Below are 17,610 nucleotides of genomic sequence, written 5' to 3'. Positions count from 1 at the left end.
CCCATTTCATCTTCTTGGTGAATCTCATTAAATTTGAGCGATTTAAAGAGAAAGGTTGACCGGATTCTTTTGGAGCAAAGTTGATTCAAATTGTTTTCAAAAGGCTTTTCAAGGTGAGTGGTTTATACTGTTTAAAACTCTTCTTAGTTGCATAACTGATAGTAGGAACTTTTTTTTTTTTTGAAAAAAAAATTTAAACTTTGAAGTGTTATCCGGAATAGGCTTAAACCGGCCAAGAGTCAGGCGGTTTAGCCATAAACCGGACAAGGGTTAGGCGATTTAAGCCCTAAACCGGTTAAGGCTTAAACGATTTATAAATAAACCGCTTGATGAGTGTTGTCCGAATTAGACTTAAACCGGTCAAGGCATAAGCGGTTTAGCCTTAAACCGAACAAGTAATAAGCGATTTATAAATATTGGGTTTATATTTTGAACGAAGAAGTATGAATAGGACCATGTGATGACCGGATTATTTTAAATCGGACAAGCCTTGGGCGATGTGTTGTCCGGATTTGTTATCCGGACAAAAGTGTTGGAATTCTCTTAAGTGTTAAATCGGACAGGCCTTGGGCGATGTGTTGTCCGGATGTGGTAAATCGGCCAATACTTGATCGAACTTCAAATCCGGCCAAGTCTATGTTGACCGGATTCGTATTATGACTTGTGCATGGTTTATATATATAAATGTTGTTTTTATATATACAAAATGGGAATTTTGATAAAAGATGACTTTGAACTGGTAATTCCTTTGACTGCGGTCTAAATGGAATTGTTTTGTGAAATATTTTGATGAGGAAATAAGGGTGGTATATCAAGGAGAGGTGTACCATGGGATAAGGGTGACATATCAAGGAGAGGTGTACCATGGGATAAGGGTGACATATCAAGGAGAGGTGTATATTTGGATATAAGGGTGACAATTGTATGTGTGTGTTATATAATATAACTCTTACTATTATATCTTTTAAAATTACCGTGGTCTGAGATCTTTATTTCTTTGTGATTTAAAGATTTAAGATTGGGGTTTTCATTGGAAATCGTATTCTAGATGTTATTTAGAAGAAAATAACAGGTTTGGCCTGAAACTTTAAATAAACTTTGTTTAAATTGAAAAGGTTTAAAAGTGACATTGTATGAAACCTAGTTGATTCAAAAGTATGTTATTTGAATAGCTGAATGTTTGGCCTGAAAAATGGAAAGTAACTGGTAATATGTCCCTATTTGTTCATATATTTGTTATATATATGAAAAGGTTATTTCGTACAAAGTTTTGGTGATTCTCACCCTGCAATGACATAAATAGGGTAACTCACTAGACCTTTTGGTCTAACCCTCATTTTGTGATTTTAAATATGTATTGCAGGAGGTACGGACGGTAAGGGGAAGGAGAAAATGTGATATTTTCCTATATGCATATCTACATGAAGATTTGTCTATGATGTATAGTTTTGATTGATGAACGATGATTAGTACAAGAAATGTATTCTGAATTTTTGGGATATGTATTATGTATGGTAATTCTTGTACTAAGGGACCAAAGTGGTACATAAACATGTATTTCTTCCATATGAAGTATGTGTTACATGCAATGTGTGGTATGAGGTGTTACAGAAAGTGGTATTAGAGCATGAGTTTAAGGGATTTAGGTATTTAACAGCATGATACCTAGACTTAAACTGTTTTATTGCATATTAAGGGTCCCGGACATAGTTAGCTTTATTGGAAATAAATATGATGGGTTGAAAGAACATTGTGTAAGGTAAATTTTAATTACATCTGACCAGTGTAATTATGAATTTACAGGTACACATCTAAACTTAAATACTTTATTATATTTGGGAATGTGAATACGTGATTATTAACACTAAAATCTGCAGATGTCTAGCCGAACTAGAAGATCTGAAAGAACGGCTCGTCCAGAGTCTGAAGAAAGGGAAGAGTCACCTGTTAATCTTCCAACTGTCACATCTGGAATCATAGGTCGAGGAAGACCAAGGGAACGAGGCAGAGGAAGAAGCCAGTCTCTAGGAAGGGGTCAAACTGGAATTCATTCTGAACCTGAAGAATCCCATGATGGGAATGTTCAGGAGAGATCGGTGCCACATCCTGAATATGTAACCAGGGACATGTTGGCTGAAGAAATGGGAAAGTTGCGAGAAACTCTGACTTCTATCATGGGGATACCAACCAGGGTAGAAACAGAAAGAGTAGAAGTTCGTCCTTCGGTACCGGTTACTCATAACAAAGAAGGAGATATTAAAATGTTTTTGGCATGTAAGCCACCAAAAATTTCTGGAGAAAGGGATCCAGTGAAAGCCGTATGCTGGATCAAGAAAATGGAATCTGTGTTCAACACCATTAGGTGTCCCAAAACAGATAAAGTTCGATTTGCTGTTTTCGTATTAAAATCAAATGCTTTTTTCTGGTAGAAAGTTGAATCATCGGCCATAACAAATGTTTTACAATCATTGTCTTGGGCATAATTTGTGGAACGATTCAAGAATAAGTTTTGTCCTAAAATTGCTGTTAGATAAATTGAGGAAGATTTTCTAAAGTTGGAACAAGGAAATGGAACAGTTCGAGAATATACCGAGAGATTTATTGAATACTCTCGCTTTGCTGAACACTATGTTTCAATAGAATCCAGAAAGGTATATTTGGGGTTTGAAACCCTTAATCAGAGAGTTTGTAATTGTTATGAACCCCAATACCTTTTCATTGACGGTAGATGCAGCTGAAGCGACCGAACAAAATAAGAACCGACAGCCAGAAGGAAAGGTTGTAGAGAAAAGAAAATGGGAGGGGCCTTCATCTTTCCGAGGACCAAAAACGATAAGATATGATAACAAATCTGAACAGAAGATAAGTGAGAAAGTCTGCTCACAGTGCCGACAGGTTCATCAGGGTGAATGCAAGATGGACCCAAGAAAATGTTATAAGTGCGGTGAAGCAGGCCATTTGTCAAGAAGCTGCCCAACTAACCGAAGGTGCTTTAATTGCAATTCTACGGATCATATTCGACCAAATTGCCCTTTGTTAAAGACTCCGCAGTTAACAATGGGGAGTAACGCATCAGGTACTCGGGGAAGGCCTACGGTAAATAGAGTAGGGCAAGGAGGGGTGCGAGGACGGTCCTTCCAGATGACTAAGAACGAGGCAAAAACATCACCGGATGTAGTAACATGTATATTCCTTCTGAATTCAATACGTGCCAAGGTGTTATTTGACTCTAGTGCAAACTTTTCGTTTGTATCATCATTGTTTTCTCAAACTGCATGTCTGAATTATGTGATACTTGATGATGAATTAGTGGTTGAAACTGCTAATAGTCAGGAAACTGTTACTAGTATGTTCAATAACTGTATTATTGTTATTGAGGGCTATGAACTTCCGATTCGGTTATTTCCTATGCCGATGAAGGAATTTGATGTAGTGGTGGATATGGACTGGTTGGCAAGGTATCAGGCTAGAATTGTTTGTAATCAGAAAATGATCAGAATTACTCTGCCAGACCAAGGAACCGTTGTTATTTATGGTTATCGTCAGAATCACCATACCAGTATTTTGTCAGTAATGAAGGCTCAAAAAAGCATTCGAAAAAGATGACAGGGATATTTGGCATACGTAATTGATATGAAGAAAGAGAAGAGAAAAGAGGAATCGATTCCGATTGTTAATGAATATCCAGAAGTCTTTCCAGAAGACTTATCTGGATTACCATCAGATAGAGTCATTGAATTCCGAATTGATCTTGTACCAGGAGCTACACCAGTAGCAAAGGAACCATACTGGTTAGCTCGATCTGAATTAAAGGAATTGGTTGCACAATTGAAAGATTTAACTGACAAAGGATTTATTAGTCCCAACACTTCACCCTAGGGTGCTCCGGTCTTATTTGTCAAGAATAAAGATGGGTCTATGCGAATGTATATAAACTATCGTGAACTAAATAAGTTGACAATCAAAAACAAATATCCTTTACCAAGGATTGATGACTTGTTCGTTCAATTGGTGGGAGCAAGTTATTTTTTCAAAATTGATTTAAGGTCAGGGTATCATCAACTCAAAGTTAGGGAAGAAGATGTTGCCACAACAGCATTCAGAACTAGGTACGGGCATCATGAATTCTTGGTTATGCCGTTCGGCTTAACTAATGCGCCAGCAACCTTTATAGATTTGATGAATATGGTATGTAAGGAATATCTTGATAAATTCGTTATTGTATTTATCGATGATATTCTTATATACTCTAAGACTGAAGAAGAACATACAGAACATCTTCGTCTGATATTAGAATTATTGAAGAGAGAAAAGGTGTACGCAAAGTTATCTAAATGTGAGTTCTTGTTAAGAGAAGTCCAATTCCTGGGTCACGTCATCTCCGAAACAGGGGTAAAAGTAGATCCAGCGAAAATAGAAGCAGTTGCAAGATGGGAAGCTCCGAAAAATCCTTATGAAGTCCGAAGCTTTTTGGGATTGGCTGGCTATTACCGTAAGTTCATTTAGGATTTTTCTAAGATAGCTGTGCCATTGACCAAATTGACTCGGAAGAACGTTAAATTCCAGTGAGAAAGAGAACAACAAGAAGCTTTTCAACTATTAAAAGAGCATCTTTGCAACGCGCCGGTATTAACTCTACCAGATGGATCTGAAGACTTTGTAGTTTACAGCGACGCTTCAAAGTTAAGGTTAGGATGTGTTCTGATACAGAGAGGAAAAATGATTTCTTATGCGTCAAGACAGTTAAAAGACCATGAGAAGCAGTATGCAACCCATGACATGGAATTAGCTGCAGTGGTGTTTGCTCTGAAAATTTGGAGACATTATCTTCTGGGAACGAAATGTCAGATTTATACTGATCATAAAAGTTTGCAACATTTGTTTAGCCAGAAAGAATTAAATATGCGTCAGCGTCGGTGAATTGAACTAGTAAATGACTATGATTGTGAAATCCTCTACCACCCGGGAAAAGCTAACGTGGTGGCTGACGCTCTGAGCAGGAAAGAAAAGAGTGGAACCATTAAAGCTGTGGTAATGAGAATGAATTTGGTCCCTGACATTCGTAAGGAAATTCAGAGATGTCAACAAGAAGCTATGAAAGAAGAATTTGTTAAAGCAGAAAAGTTGGGTAAGATGAGTTCAACCTTGGAACAGAATGACGAAGGACTAATGTGCTTTCAAGGGCGAATTTGGGTACCATGTTTTGGAGATATCCGGAACACTATATTAAATGAAAGTCACAAGTCCAGATACTCTATCCATCCAGGTACCAATAAGATGTACAGATATTTAAAACCTTTTTATTGGTGACTCGAATTGAAGAGAGACATAGCTAGATATGTGGAACAGTGTCTGACATGTTTACAGGATAAGATTGAACATCAGAAGCCGTATGGAAGTCTTCAATCTTTAGAGATACTTGTATGGAAATGGGATCATATTACAATGGATTTCGTCATTAAATTGCCTCGAACTCCAAAGGGGTATGATGCGATCTGGGTAATTGTTGATCGTCTGTCTAAATCTATGCATTTTCTACCAATAAGAGAGAAGTACTCTTTAGAAAAGCTAGCACAGATTTACATCAAAGAAATTGTGACCAGACATGGTGTTCTACTGTCTATTATCTCTGATAGAGATAGTCGGTTTACTTCAAAGTTTTGGGAAGGGTTGCAGAAAGCTTTGGGGTATGAAATCCGACTAAGTACAGCTTATCATCCGCAGACTGATGGACAGAGTGAAAGAACTATTCAGACTCTTGAAGATATGTTGAGAAGTTGTATTATTGACTTTGGGGGATCGAGGGAAGATCATTTGCCATTGATAGAGTTTGCATATAACAATAGTTATCATTCCAGCATCCAAGCGGCACAATATGAGGTATTGTATGGACGTAAATGCCGAACGCCGTTGTGTTGGAATGAGGTTGGTGAAAGACAGCTAATAGGTCCTGAAATTGTCCAAGAAACTTYTGAAAATATTGAACAGATCCGCGAAAGAATCAAAACAGCATAAGATCGCCAGAAAAGTTATACTGATAATCGTCGAAAGCTGATTGAATTTGGTGTAGATGATTTTGTGATGTTGAGAGTTTCACCATGGAAGGGTGTCGTTAGATTTGGAAAGAAAGGTAAGCTCAGTCCGAGGTATGTGGGTCTGTTCAGAATATGTAAGCGAATCGGGCCAGTAGCATATCAGTTAGAGTTGCCAGAAGAACTGAGTCTGATTCACAACACTTTCCACGTGTCGAATCTGCAGAAATGTTTGGCCGATCTGAGTCTAGCTATACTGATGCCAGAGATTAAATTAGATAGTAAGCTGAACTTTGTAGAAACACTGGAAGCTGTAATTGACAGAAAGATCAGGGTGTTGAGAAACAAAGAGATAAGTCTGGTTAAGGTTCAGTGGAAGTTTCACAAAGGACCAGATTCGACATGGGAATTGGAGTAAAAAATGAGATCAGAGTACCCTTGGCTCTTTGATTAAAGGAATTCCGGGACAAAATTCTTTTGAGGGGTGGATAATGTGATAACTGAATTCTGGTTATCACCCGATGTAATAAATACGTGATTATCTGATTAAATGATTTCGTGATAGCATGATAAATCAATATATTTAATCATGCTAGTATGTGAAATTATGTGCATAATGTTGATGCATGTATGAAGTTATGTATAATTGTGGGTGCATGTATATGTATGATATATATATATAGATGCATGATGTTATGTATGTGTGTGCATATAATGGGGAGGAGGTGAAGGCTGTTGCAGCCGACCTTTCCTGTTAAGGAAAGGTATAAAAGGAGGGTTTGACCCCCANGCATATAATGGGGAGGAGGTGAAGGCTGTTGCAGCCGACCTTTCCTGTTAAGGAAAGGTATAAAAGGAGGGTTTGACCCCCATTTCATCTTCTTGACGAATCTCATTAAATTTGAGCGATTTAAAGAGAAAGGTTGACCGGATTCTTTTGGAGAAAAGTTGATTTAAATTGTTTTCAAAAGGCTTTTCAAGGTGAGTGGTTTATACTATTTAAAACTCTTCTTAGTTGTATAACTGATAATAGGAACTCTGTTTTTTTTTTAATTAAAAAGTTAAACTTTGAAGTGTTATCCGGAATAGGCTTAAACCGGCTAAGAGTCAGGCGGTTTAGCCATAAACTGGACAAGGGTTAGGCGATTTAAGCCCTAAACCGGTTAAGGCTTAAACGATTTATAAATAAACCGCTTGATGAGTGTTGTCCGAATTAGACTTAAATCGGTCAAGGCATAAGCGGTTTAGCTTTAAAACGAACAAGTAATAAGCGATTTATAAATATTGGGTTTATATTTTGAACAGAGAAGTATGGATATGACCATGTGATGACCGGATTATTTTAAATCGGACAAGCCTTGGGCGATGTGTTGTCCGGATTTGTTATTCGGACAAAAGTGTTGGAATTCTCTTAAGTGTTAAATCAGACAGGCCTTGGGCGATGTGTTGTCCGGATGTGGTAAATCGCCAAGACTTGACCGGACTTTAAATCCGGCCAAGTCTATGTTGACCGGATTCGTATTATGACTTGTGCATGGTTTATAAATATAAATGTTGTTTTTATATATATAAAATGAGAATTTTGATAAAAGATGATTTTGAACTGGTAATTCCTTTGACTGCGGTCTAAATGGAATTGTTTTGTGAAATATTTTGATGAGGAAATAAGGGTGGCATATCAAGGAGAGGTGTACCATGGGATAAGGGTGGCATATCAAGGAGAGATGTACCATGAGATGAGAGTGGCATATCAAGGAGAGGTGTAAACATGCTCTCAAAATCTCTTTTGTATTCTTTGAAAGTAAGGTCATCAGGATATATGTTCGAAGCTTCTTCATGGTTTCCTTCAATCTCCAGTCTAACAGCTTTTAAGCAGTCAATTCTACTTCTTATCAATGATACATAACCCTACAAAGTTTGAATTGTGAAGTGCATCAAAATAAATTCTATATGGATGCATATATGAAATGTAAACTGTATCAAACAGATGTATATAGGGATACGTGTATGGATGCATACATGAATAGTAAACTATATCAAGATGGATTCATATATAAATGCTTATAAGGATGAATGTATGAATTATAAGGTATAATAAAATGGATTCATAATGAATGCATATATGGATGCATGCATGGATCGTAAACTATATCAAGAGGGATTCATATATGAAGGCATATAAGGATGAAAGTATGAACTATAAAGTATAATAAAATGGATGCATATATGGATACATACATGAATTCTAAACTATATCAAAATGGATTCATATATGAAGACATTTAAGAATGAACGTATGAATGCATATATGGATGCATATATGAATTCATATATGAAGTATAATAAAATGGATGTATACATGATCTATAAATAATATCAAGATGATTGTGTGTATTCATTTGTTTTTACCTCATGGTCAACTTCTTCTTTATTGTTTACTGAATTAGAAATCATGACATTCTCTATTGGTTCAAGCAATGGTCCCATTCCAAATCCCCCTTTCTCAATGTCAGCTCCCTCTCTTCTCCATAATCTTTCAACATTCCACCTTTCAATCAATGGTCTTTGCCTTCCAACATCCACAACATCACATCCAAAATTGTCAGCACACAGGAGCTGTACATAAGAAACAATTAGAACAATATATATGTTTGTAAGTTATTCGTTATAGTTTATACATGATGTAGTATACTTACTGTCAAGTATGTTATTGGTCCAACATAGAAGCTCATGTCTGAGTTCCTTAACCATCGATCCTTGCTTTTTTCAATCAATCATATATGTAACCACACCAGTCTATGTTTGCTACATCAATTTTTGGTTATATGTAGTTTGTTACAGACAAATTACATGTCCCACTTCGGTTACTGGCACCCATAATATTGCAAAAAAGTGTAATGAAATTAACTTGAAACTGAAGTATCCTTCATCCTTGTCAATTATCATTTGTTTGAGATCCCCCAGACATATAGACTGCTTATCAAATTGGGATCTTCATTTAGCCAAGAGATCACTATCATCATGTGAATACTTGCATTCAAATAGGCTTTATGCTCCAATAGGCACACCAAGCATATCTTGGATTGATTCATGACTTATCTTATGTCTTTGCTTACCAACACATAGTTCCATTGTTTCACTATCAAACATGAAAACAACTTAAAATCCCAACTTTGACGGGATGCCATCCATCTTCATATCTAGTAGGTTATCCAAATCCCATATTATTCAACCACTTCTTCTGTTCTTCACATAATACTTGAACAACTCCATACAAAGTCTGTGGTGATGTTTGTAATCTTATCACATGAAACTTTGGCTTTTTTTCAAGTATATTTCCCTGCTTCATACCCTTTGCAGAGTCGCTCTTCTCAATGTTGTATTCTTTCACTTCTTCTAGGAATAGGATCCTCAAAATCATTATTATTCTGTATAATTTTTGAAGGTTTGGCTTTCTTCACAGTTCTTTTGTTACTTTTTGGACACCTTTTCTGCCGGTGTTTGTTTCTGGTCTTTTACCTATTTATAAACATTTGTCAATATAATTGAAAAGTAACATTAGTTCATATGTAATATGATTGTTTATAGTTCACATATTGTGCACAATTTCTTTTGCAAGATGTCCAGGCTTCTGTTGCTTGTGACAACAAGCTTGATGTTTGGTAATGATGGTTTCTTTTTTGTATAACAAATTGGCATATGATATAAATCAAAGTAGTTGGTACAAATTTGTATATCATATGTTGATATTTTACCTCCTTTAGGCTCCTTACTTCCTTCAACTAGTTTAGCTTTTGTTCTTGTAGGGTATGTTTTGTTGTGGCTTCACCTGTTGAAATTTCATATCAAATATCATATAGCATTCAGAAATGAAGTTTTATCATTTACATATGAATGCTGAAAGTGTCTAACACGACAACTTGTCTAACATAAGAACATTCATATATGAACTCATAATTGTATGACATGGAAATTCAGAACCAAACTATAAAATGTCTCATAAGTTCATATATGAAGCAAATATGTCTAATAAGACAAGTGTGATAGATTTAGAGGCTAACTGTTAAATATCTGACAGGTTCACATATGAAGGCTCAATATGTATAGCATGAAATTTTCACATATGAAGCTTCAATATGTGATAAATCACAAATGAAAAACAAAATATGTCAAAGATTCACATATGAACGCTCAACATGTTAACCTTCACACATGAACTTCAAAATGTTGAACAGGTTCACATACGAAAGCTCAATATGTCTAACATGAAAGTTTCACATTTGAAGCCTCAACATGTGATAAATCAAACATGAACAACAAAATATGTCGCAGATTCACATATGAACGCTCAATATATTAGCATTCACACATGAACTTCAAAATATTTAACAGGTTCACATATGAAGGCTCAATATGTCTAACATAAAAGTTTCACATTTGAAGCCTCAACATGTGATAAATCACACATGAACAACAAAATATGTCAAAGATTCACATATGAACACTCAATATATTAACATTCACACATGAACTTCAAAATGTTTAATGTCTAACAGGTTCACATATGAAGGCTCAATATGTCTAACATGAAACTTTCACATTTGAAGACTCAGTATGTGATAAATCACACAAGAACAACAAAATATGTCACAGATTCATATATGAATGCACAATGTTTATAGTAAAACAACATTCAGACATGAACTAATTTGCCTTTTTTGACTTCTGTATGGCCTTTTTTGTTACTTTCAGCTTCTCAATCCTTTTTGTATTTTGTACTCCTTTGTCACATGTTTCATTAAGCATACTCCTCACCATAAAAAAACACGAACAACATAAATGAACTTCAAATATATTCTGCATGTTTATTTAAGCCCTGAAAGTCTGTTAAATGCATTCAAGTTTTTTGTAAATCTAGATTCATTCAATATAACAGAGTGTAAAGGAAACCATTCAATGATGTTACAAGAAATACATGAAATCGATACCTTTTTTCTTGATTGTATCCAATGTTTCATCTTCGTTCATTTCAGTTATTTTCTTTTCTGATGTTTTCGAACCTTCTTCTTGCACAATCACTGAATTGTTCTGCTTTTCTGCCATTTTTTGAGATTACGATCGAGTAACTTCCAATTTAAGAGTATTTTTGGTACTGAATTTGTATAAGAAAGAGTGTTGAGGATGTAATCGGAATAATATGAGAGTGTTTTTGAAGAAATTAGCGTAATGATGAACCTGGAGTGATTATGATTTTTTTGGGCCTATTTTGATTTAGGTGTGAGTATTACAAATATACCCCTTTAATTTTCGTATAGTTTTTACCATGCACCCTAATTATCTGCTATTACACAATCATCCCTTCTAATCTTGACCATTAATTTTTTTATTACAAGGGCTAGATTGCTTCACCCTTTTTCATATATTTGGTGATTCTTAAATGAACCTCTTCCTATGCATATATATATATATATATATATATATATATATATATATATATATATAATTCTCTTCTAAGTATGGCATGCCATCATAGTTGTCGTTAGTCTGATGCAATGGTTGTTGTGTTGGTGGCTTGTTGAGTTTTAGCTCACAAATTGTTGGCACATTCACAATGCATCACCTTGTCAACGCATTTTCAGTGGTGTCGTGATAGACTGAGATGTGTATAAATCCGAGATGGAAGAGATTGCAGCATCCTACAACTTATGCCCTCGTCCTTGATTGTGACTGGGATGTTCACCCAATACCTTGGAGACAATTTGTGTCTCGTTTAATGAAGACAAGGAGGACGACCTTCTTGTTGTGTTTCTAAGCTTGTTCTATAAAGCATCTTATCTTTTTCTCATTTTGAAAAAAGAATAATTACTATTATACCAACATTAAATATATTTAATAATTGAAAATTAAATCAAATTATATACATGATCCATCTCATCAAAGTGGTTCAGTGCATGTCATGCTAAGTATTTATATTAAACTTTAAGAGTTAGTTTGGTTCATTTTCCTTTTAAGGCTTGTATGGATAAAGTTCCTTATGATAATAGATAAGTTGGTGTTTGGTTATTGTGGTGAATAAACAGTTTGAATGTTAGAATTAATCATTTTACCTGTTGTCTATATTATCATTGTTTAATAAAAATACTGAATGAATGACTTTGAATGATAAAAACATCAATTTAAAAGTTTATTAAACTCAATTCCAAACCATTACGGTATCCAAATATATGAAATCCAAATCTAAACCATTTTATTCCCAAAAATATCAAACCCTAATTTTTTTTTCCAAAACCAAAGATTTCTTCTTTTTTATTCCCTTTGGAAATGGAGACCTTGACATCTAAATTTTCACAGAGAACACATATTTGTCTATAAACTTTAAAATCTAATTTGTAGTGCAAATTGCAATGATAATGGAAAAAGAAATACATATACAGGGTGGCTATTGGTGCTTCCCTCTTTCTTTCTGCAACTAGTGGTGCTTCCCTCTTTCTATGATGTTGTACAACAACATATTATGTTGATCTATGAAGACTTAGAGGTTATTAAATGTTTATTGGATAATCCTTTATTTTATCAGGTGAGCATGACATGGACAGAAAATCTTATTCGGTAAGAGGCATAACAAAGACAAAGAATCTTACCCGATAAGTATGGAAGAAGACTATTTCCCGATAAGAAGAAGTTACTAGATAAAAGATGTTTACCAACAATTCATTTTGATGGCCGAAATGTTACCCGCTAAGGTAAGTGGGGATGATAATTCTTTCCAGTAAGCGCTAATCCAATAAGCTTTTGACAAACGGCTCCTTACCTGTACCCAGTTTTATACATGTAAGAAAGTGATCATTAGTCTAAATAAATGATATGTAAGAGATTACAAAATGATGGTCACTGAATTAATGACAATGCTTATGATTTTTCAGTTCTTAAAATGTTAAAAAGAGTTTTTCTTTTATTATATCTTGAGTTGTTTCTAAAATTTGTTTTTTCGTATACATATATTATTGTGTTTTAGTTTGTGCGTTTGTTTATGTAAATAATGACTTCTATTAATTACAGAAAAATAATAATATATGTATACGAAAAAACAATGTGAATAATAATAATATTATTAAAATGAGTAAAATGTAATTAATTAAATATAGTTTGTTTGTATTTTTTTAGAAATAAAGTTGAATTTGTTATCTTTCTGTAGATAGACTTTTGAAACATTAACCTTCATACTACGGTACGGGTTAAGACAACAATTAGGATCAAACAAAGAACATTTCAGGGAGAAGAACACAAGTGGATACTGTTAGAACCAATCCAACGAAGTATAGAATTACACTTCCAAGTTTGAAATTAAAACATAAATAAACAGCCAAGAAATTTAGTAAAAATCTAACCTTTATGATGATATCACTATATGCCAAGATCGAGAGATAGAGGCCTGCCACAGCAGTGTCCTAAGACGAAATTTCGCCCCCAATCGTGCGTTGGTAAACGAACGTCGTCTTGAGGGTACAACTATCTAATCGGATTGATGCACGTCAATCCGATTCCATCGAATAATACGTTCCATGAAGCAACGATACAAGGAGCAAAAAGTTATTGAGAATTATGTGTGTGAAAAAATCGTATCTGATTTCTGGGAAACGAAACGCAAAAACGAAAATTAACTGCAAAAATGCAGTTACCAACACTGGTCTCGAATCGGGCAAAAAACGTAGTCGGGTCATAAGGCCTAAGGCCCATCTTTTGACCATTAATATTGGGTAATGCCACACCAAAGCCCAATCCTTTTTTTGGGCCTCTCTCTAACTTGATAATTCTTGTGTAAGGCCATATAAACACATAAAACTTTCCTTCTATTTCCTATGTGGGACAAGTGTGGACTAATATCCAACAGATACAAGATTATACGACAAGATATAAAACTGTGTATAATCATAGGAAACAAAGATCACGAAATTTCGAGTAACATGTGGAAAGAATATTTCACCTTTTAAGCTCGTAAACGAATGGACGAAATCGCAAACAACTAATATCAGAAGTCAAAAGAAAACAACCCATTTTGCACATAAAGTGTGATCATACTCATACTCATACTCATACCCCAATTGTATAAGCAATTGCAGCAAAAACTCCAACAAAGACAGTCAAAATATTGAGATTTTGTGACCAACCATCAGCACCACTGCATTCATCATTGGCACCACTAAAGCATCCTGGTCTGGTTATCTTAGCCACTCCTCCTTCCAACTGAAAGCTACTATTCGATTTCCCGTTACTAAAAAGAACACACCAGAAATACGGGCCTCCGCCATCTGAACCGCTCACAGCTGCTCCCACCTCAGTGTGGGTTGTATTGTAGATTATATTCAAGCTTCGGTTCTTCATGGTTAGTATTTCTGTGAATGCTTTATCAGGAGTAACGTATTTGGACTGGCACCCAAGTACACGGCCTGTGATTGGGGAGAGTGTGGTCGCTTCGACCCCACAGTTAGGTGCGAAGGTTTCAGCGAATTCAGAGTCTGCAGGTTTTTTGGCGTTGGACCCACCAACATCATCACATTTGCCTTGGTAGGCTTTGATGTATTGCAGGGCTAAGCAGCCTAAGCCAGGATTGTTATCGAGGGAAGCTGCTTTGTGTGCTGTTCTGTTGCTATTTACAATGGCTACAAGCTCATCGGCTGGGTTGTTTGTAACCTTTTCTGTTATTTTAGGAAAAAAGTAGACTAGTTAGAAGGTCAGAATTTCTTCATGATACATGACAGTCATAAACCATGGCTATGTAGAGCTTGAAAGAAAATGAATGAATTTCATAGATGGTGCAAATCATGGCCAGATATTTCTTTGTACTGAAGCAAAAAGAAAAATAATGTGAAATCATCTAGAATGTATAAACATGAAGGTGCTCAAATCAGACATTCAGCTAGCCAAGAAGTTCTCTGGGATGAAAATCCAGCTAACCATACAGATAAACTCATAAATAAGCATAAAAGGATTTCATGTGATATCCCTACTTGTTAAGCACAATTATCTCCTTTATTAGATCAATTGCATTATCAGTTTTTAGTTTCAGTTCTACCTGTGTTGCAATCTTTGTTTTGCCAATGCAAAATGCTGACTTTTGTGTTTTCATGATTTAACCTAAAGAGAAAGCCAACTCGTTCAGCTATAACTGATTCGAGTTCGATTTGTGAATGGCCAAAGGATAGCTGTCTTGTTTTTATGGTTCTTTTTCAAAGATAAAATTTGATAAGAGTGCATAACTATTTTAAGAAATTCATAGAACTTGCTAAAGCTATAACAAATTTCATCCTCCATCAGAGGAGTAAGAAGAAGAGTCCATAGCCCAACATGATACCCTTATCTACTCAGATAAATGCCTCGCACATGTATTCTCTGTAATAAGTGAGCTCCTCTCATCTATCCTTTTCCCATTGCCACTTACAGGACTGTTTCCATTCAACAAGATTTCCTATTACTCTTTAGCATAGTTGTCAACTTGTTAATTGAATCAGAGTATCTTTATACTCATTTAGAATCACAAGTGAAATAGAATTGTAGATTTGTTTGAATTTGTTTAAGTTATTTTGTGTACTTTCAAAAGATAGAGAAGACAAGAAGGTAAGCGTTTTAGTAATGTAAGGACCAAAATATACATCCATTAATCATGAGAATGTAGTCTGGTCTCATTTCTGTAAAACACTACCATATGCTATTACAAGAACATTTCTACTCATGTGGCTACTAATTACTTTTGGATCAATAAACCTACACCCAAATCAACATAAACCAATAAGGTAATTTACAGAACTGTATTATAAGTTCAGTTCAATGATACAAGGACAATTCACCAATGAGATGACAATTCAGAAGCAGTTCTGACTTGCTAATGGGATTGCGTAATTTGGTTTCATAAATTGAACCTGATCCTACAACTAAAATGGCAAATCATAGGCTTCAAACCTCAAATCATGCGAAATTGACGGCTGGGCACCAATGCTTGATGAACACCGAGTTTAAACTTAAATAGATGTGGAAAAATGCCCAATTAGTGGAGAGCAAGAGCAGATTAAAATGGACTACTCTAGACGGATATGAAAGACTATAAAGTTGGGCGACAAATATCATCTAGTGGTATATTCACTTGGATACAACTTCAGATCTTAAATGTTCTGTTCCATCATCCATGATACAATAACATGATTAAAGCACACAATACAACTTGCAGCAATGAATTCTACATTAGGATGAAATCCTAAATCAGCAGAAGGGAGAATATGTTTTCTCATGAGAGTATCAGTAGGGTGTTTCCTCGGAGTTTTTCTCGCAGAACAAAAAGACCACTCACAAATAGATCACACTAGATATTAATGGATACGAAGCATGTCTAAATAAAAAACTTCAACATATATCACAATTGACTACATGAAATCTTAGAAAATGTGGAAGTCCTTGTTGGAACGACAAGCCTGATCTTCTGATTCAATACCATACTTAACTAATCCTACTACATTAAAACAATGATCCTAATCCTACTACATTAAAACAATGATCCTCTACTTACCAATTTTTATTGCGATTCTGTGTACTATCCTTTTCACATCCAGATTTAGATATTACTTCCATAAACCTTGAAGGTGTCACTCAAAACAAGGTATCATGATCGACAAGGACATTTCCACGATTTATCCGCCACAAATCAGCCTCTTCCGTACGGACACGTACAAATCGGGGAAAGGAAAAACGAAGAAAGGAAAGTAACTTATGAAACTAAGCAGGCACTTAGAAATCAGATCCAAAACAAAATTAGGTGCAACCGCTAACTACCTACATTGCGATTTATTTTCGTAATCAACTAAAACAAATAGCAATAGCACAGACGCAATCCAGGTACATGATAAGAGAACTCTCCACAACTGGAGATGCTAAATCAGATCACGGCCACGAAGCAACCAAACACGCAAGCAAAAGATCAAAATCAAAATCAACTGTTCTACTAGAGCAAATTCAGGTATTCTCTATAGAAATGCAATGGGAGATAACAGAGAAGGTGAACTTACTTTCATCATGAGCAGCAGATGAACAGATGAAGAGAGTACAGAGGAAGGTGATGCATAGACTCGTTGCCATTGATGAACACATTGTGCGAGAGTGTGTGTGTATGTGAGAGAGAGAGAGAGAGACGGGGTTCCAGTTCGTTGGAGTTTGAAATTGTGGTTAATGGGGGATGCCCTAGAGAAATACCACAGCGGTTAATGATGGTTGCACCTAAACCTCCCAATCATGTGTACAAGTTCTAGAAAGTACTATTGGATTGAAACAAATTTCAAATTACTTGTATGGATATGTATATTTTGTTTAGACGAAGAGTTACTAGATGTTTCTTAGTTTTTTTTTTATTATTTTTCCCTAAACCTGACAATCTCTCTCTATATATATATATATTCGTCCTTGCACATTTTGAAAGCTTCTTAATTAGGAACTAGTTAGTTTGTGATAATTGTGAGATCCAATTTCAACCACAAATCAATAATAATTAGAAAACTAATAGTTTTGGTAATTTGACATAAAGTTTTAATTAAAG

General features: G+C 35.3%; 1 protein-coding gene across 1 annotated transcript; it reads right to left on the bottom strand.

The window, feature by feature from the left end:
- Positions 1–13,937: 13,937 nt before the first annotated feature.
- LOC112501028 lies at positions 13,938–17,243 on the bottom strand. The gene is made up of 2 exons (XM_025104663.1): positions 17,087–17,243; positions 13,938–14,728 (listed from the first exon to the last, which is right to left on the bottom strand). Exons 1-2 carry the CDS (start codon positions 17,166–17,168, stop codon positions 14,124–14,126), a joined length of 687 nt encoding a protein of 228 aa, XP_024960431.1. The 5' UTR covers positions 17,169–17,243; the 3' UTR covers positions 13,938–14,123.
- Between the last annotated feature and the right edge of the window lie 367 nt (positions 17,244–17,610).

The sequence above is a fragment of the Cynara cardunculus genome (genome assembly GCF_001531365.2).
Source record: "Cynara cardunculus var. scolymus isolate 2C chromosome LG 17, CcrdV1, whole genome shotgun sequence".
Taxonomy (NCBI): Eukaryota; Viridiplantae; Streptophyta; class Magnoliopsida; order Asterales; family Asteraceae; genus Cynara; species Cynara cardunculus.
The sequence above is the reverse complement of the archived record's forward strand: the minus strand, read 5'-3'. Positions and strand labels throughout refer to the sequence as shown.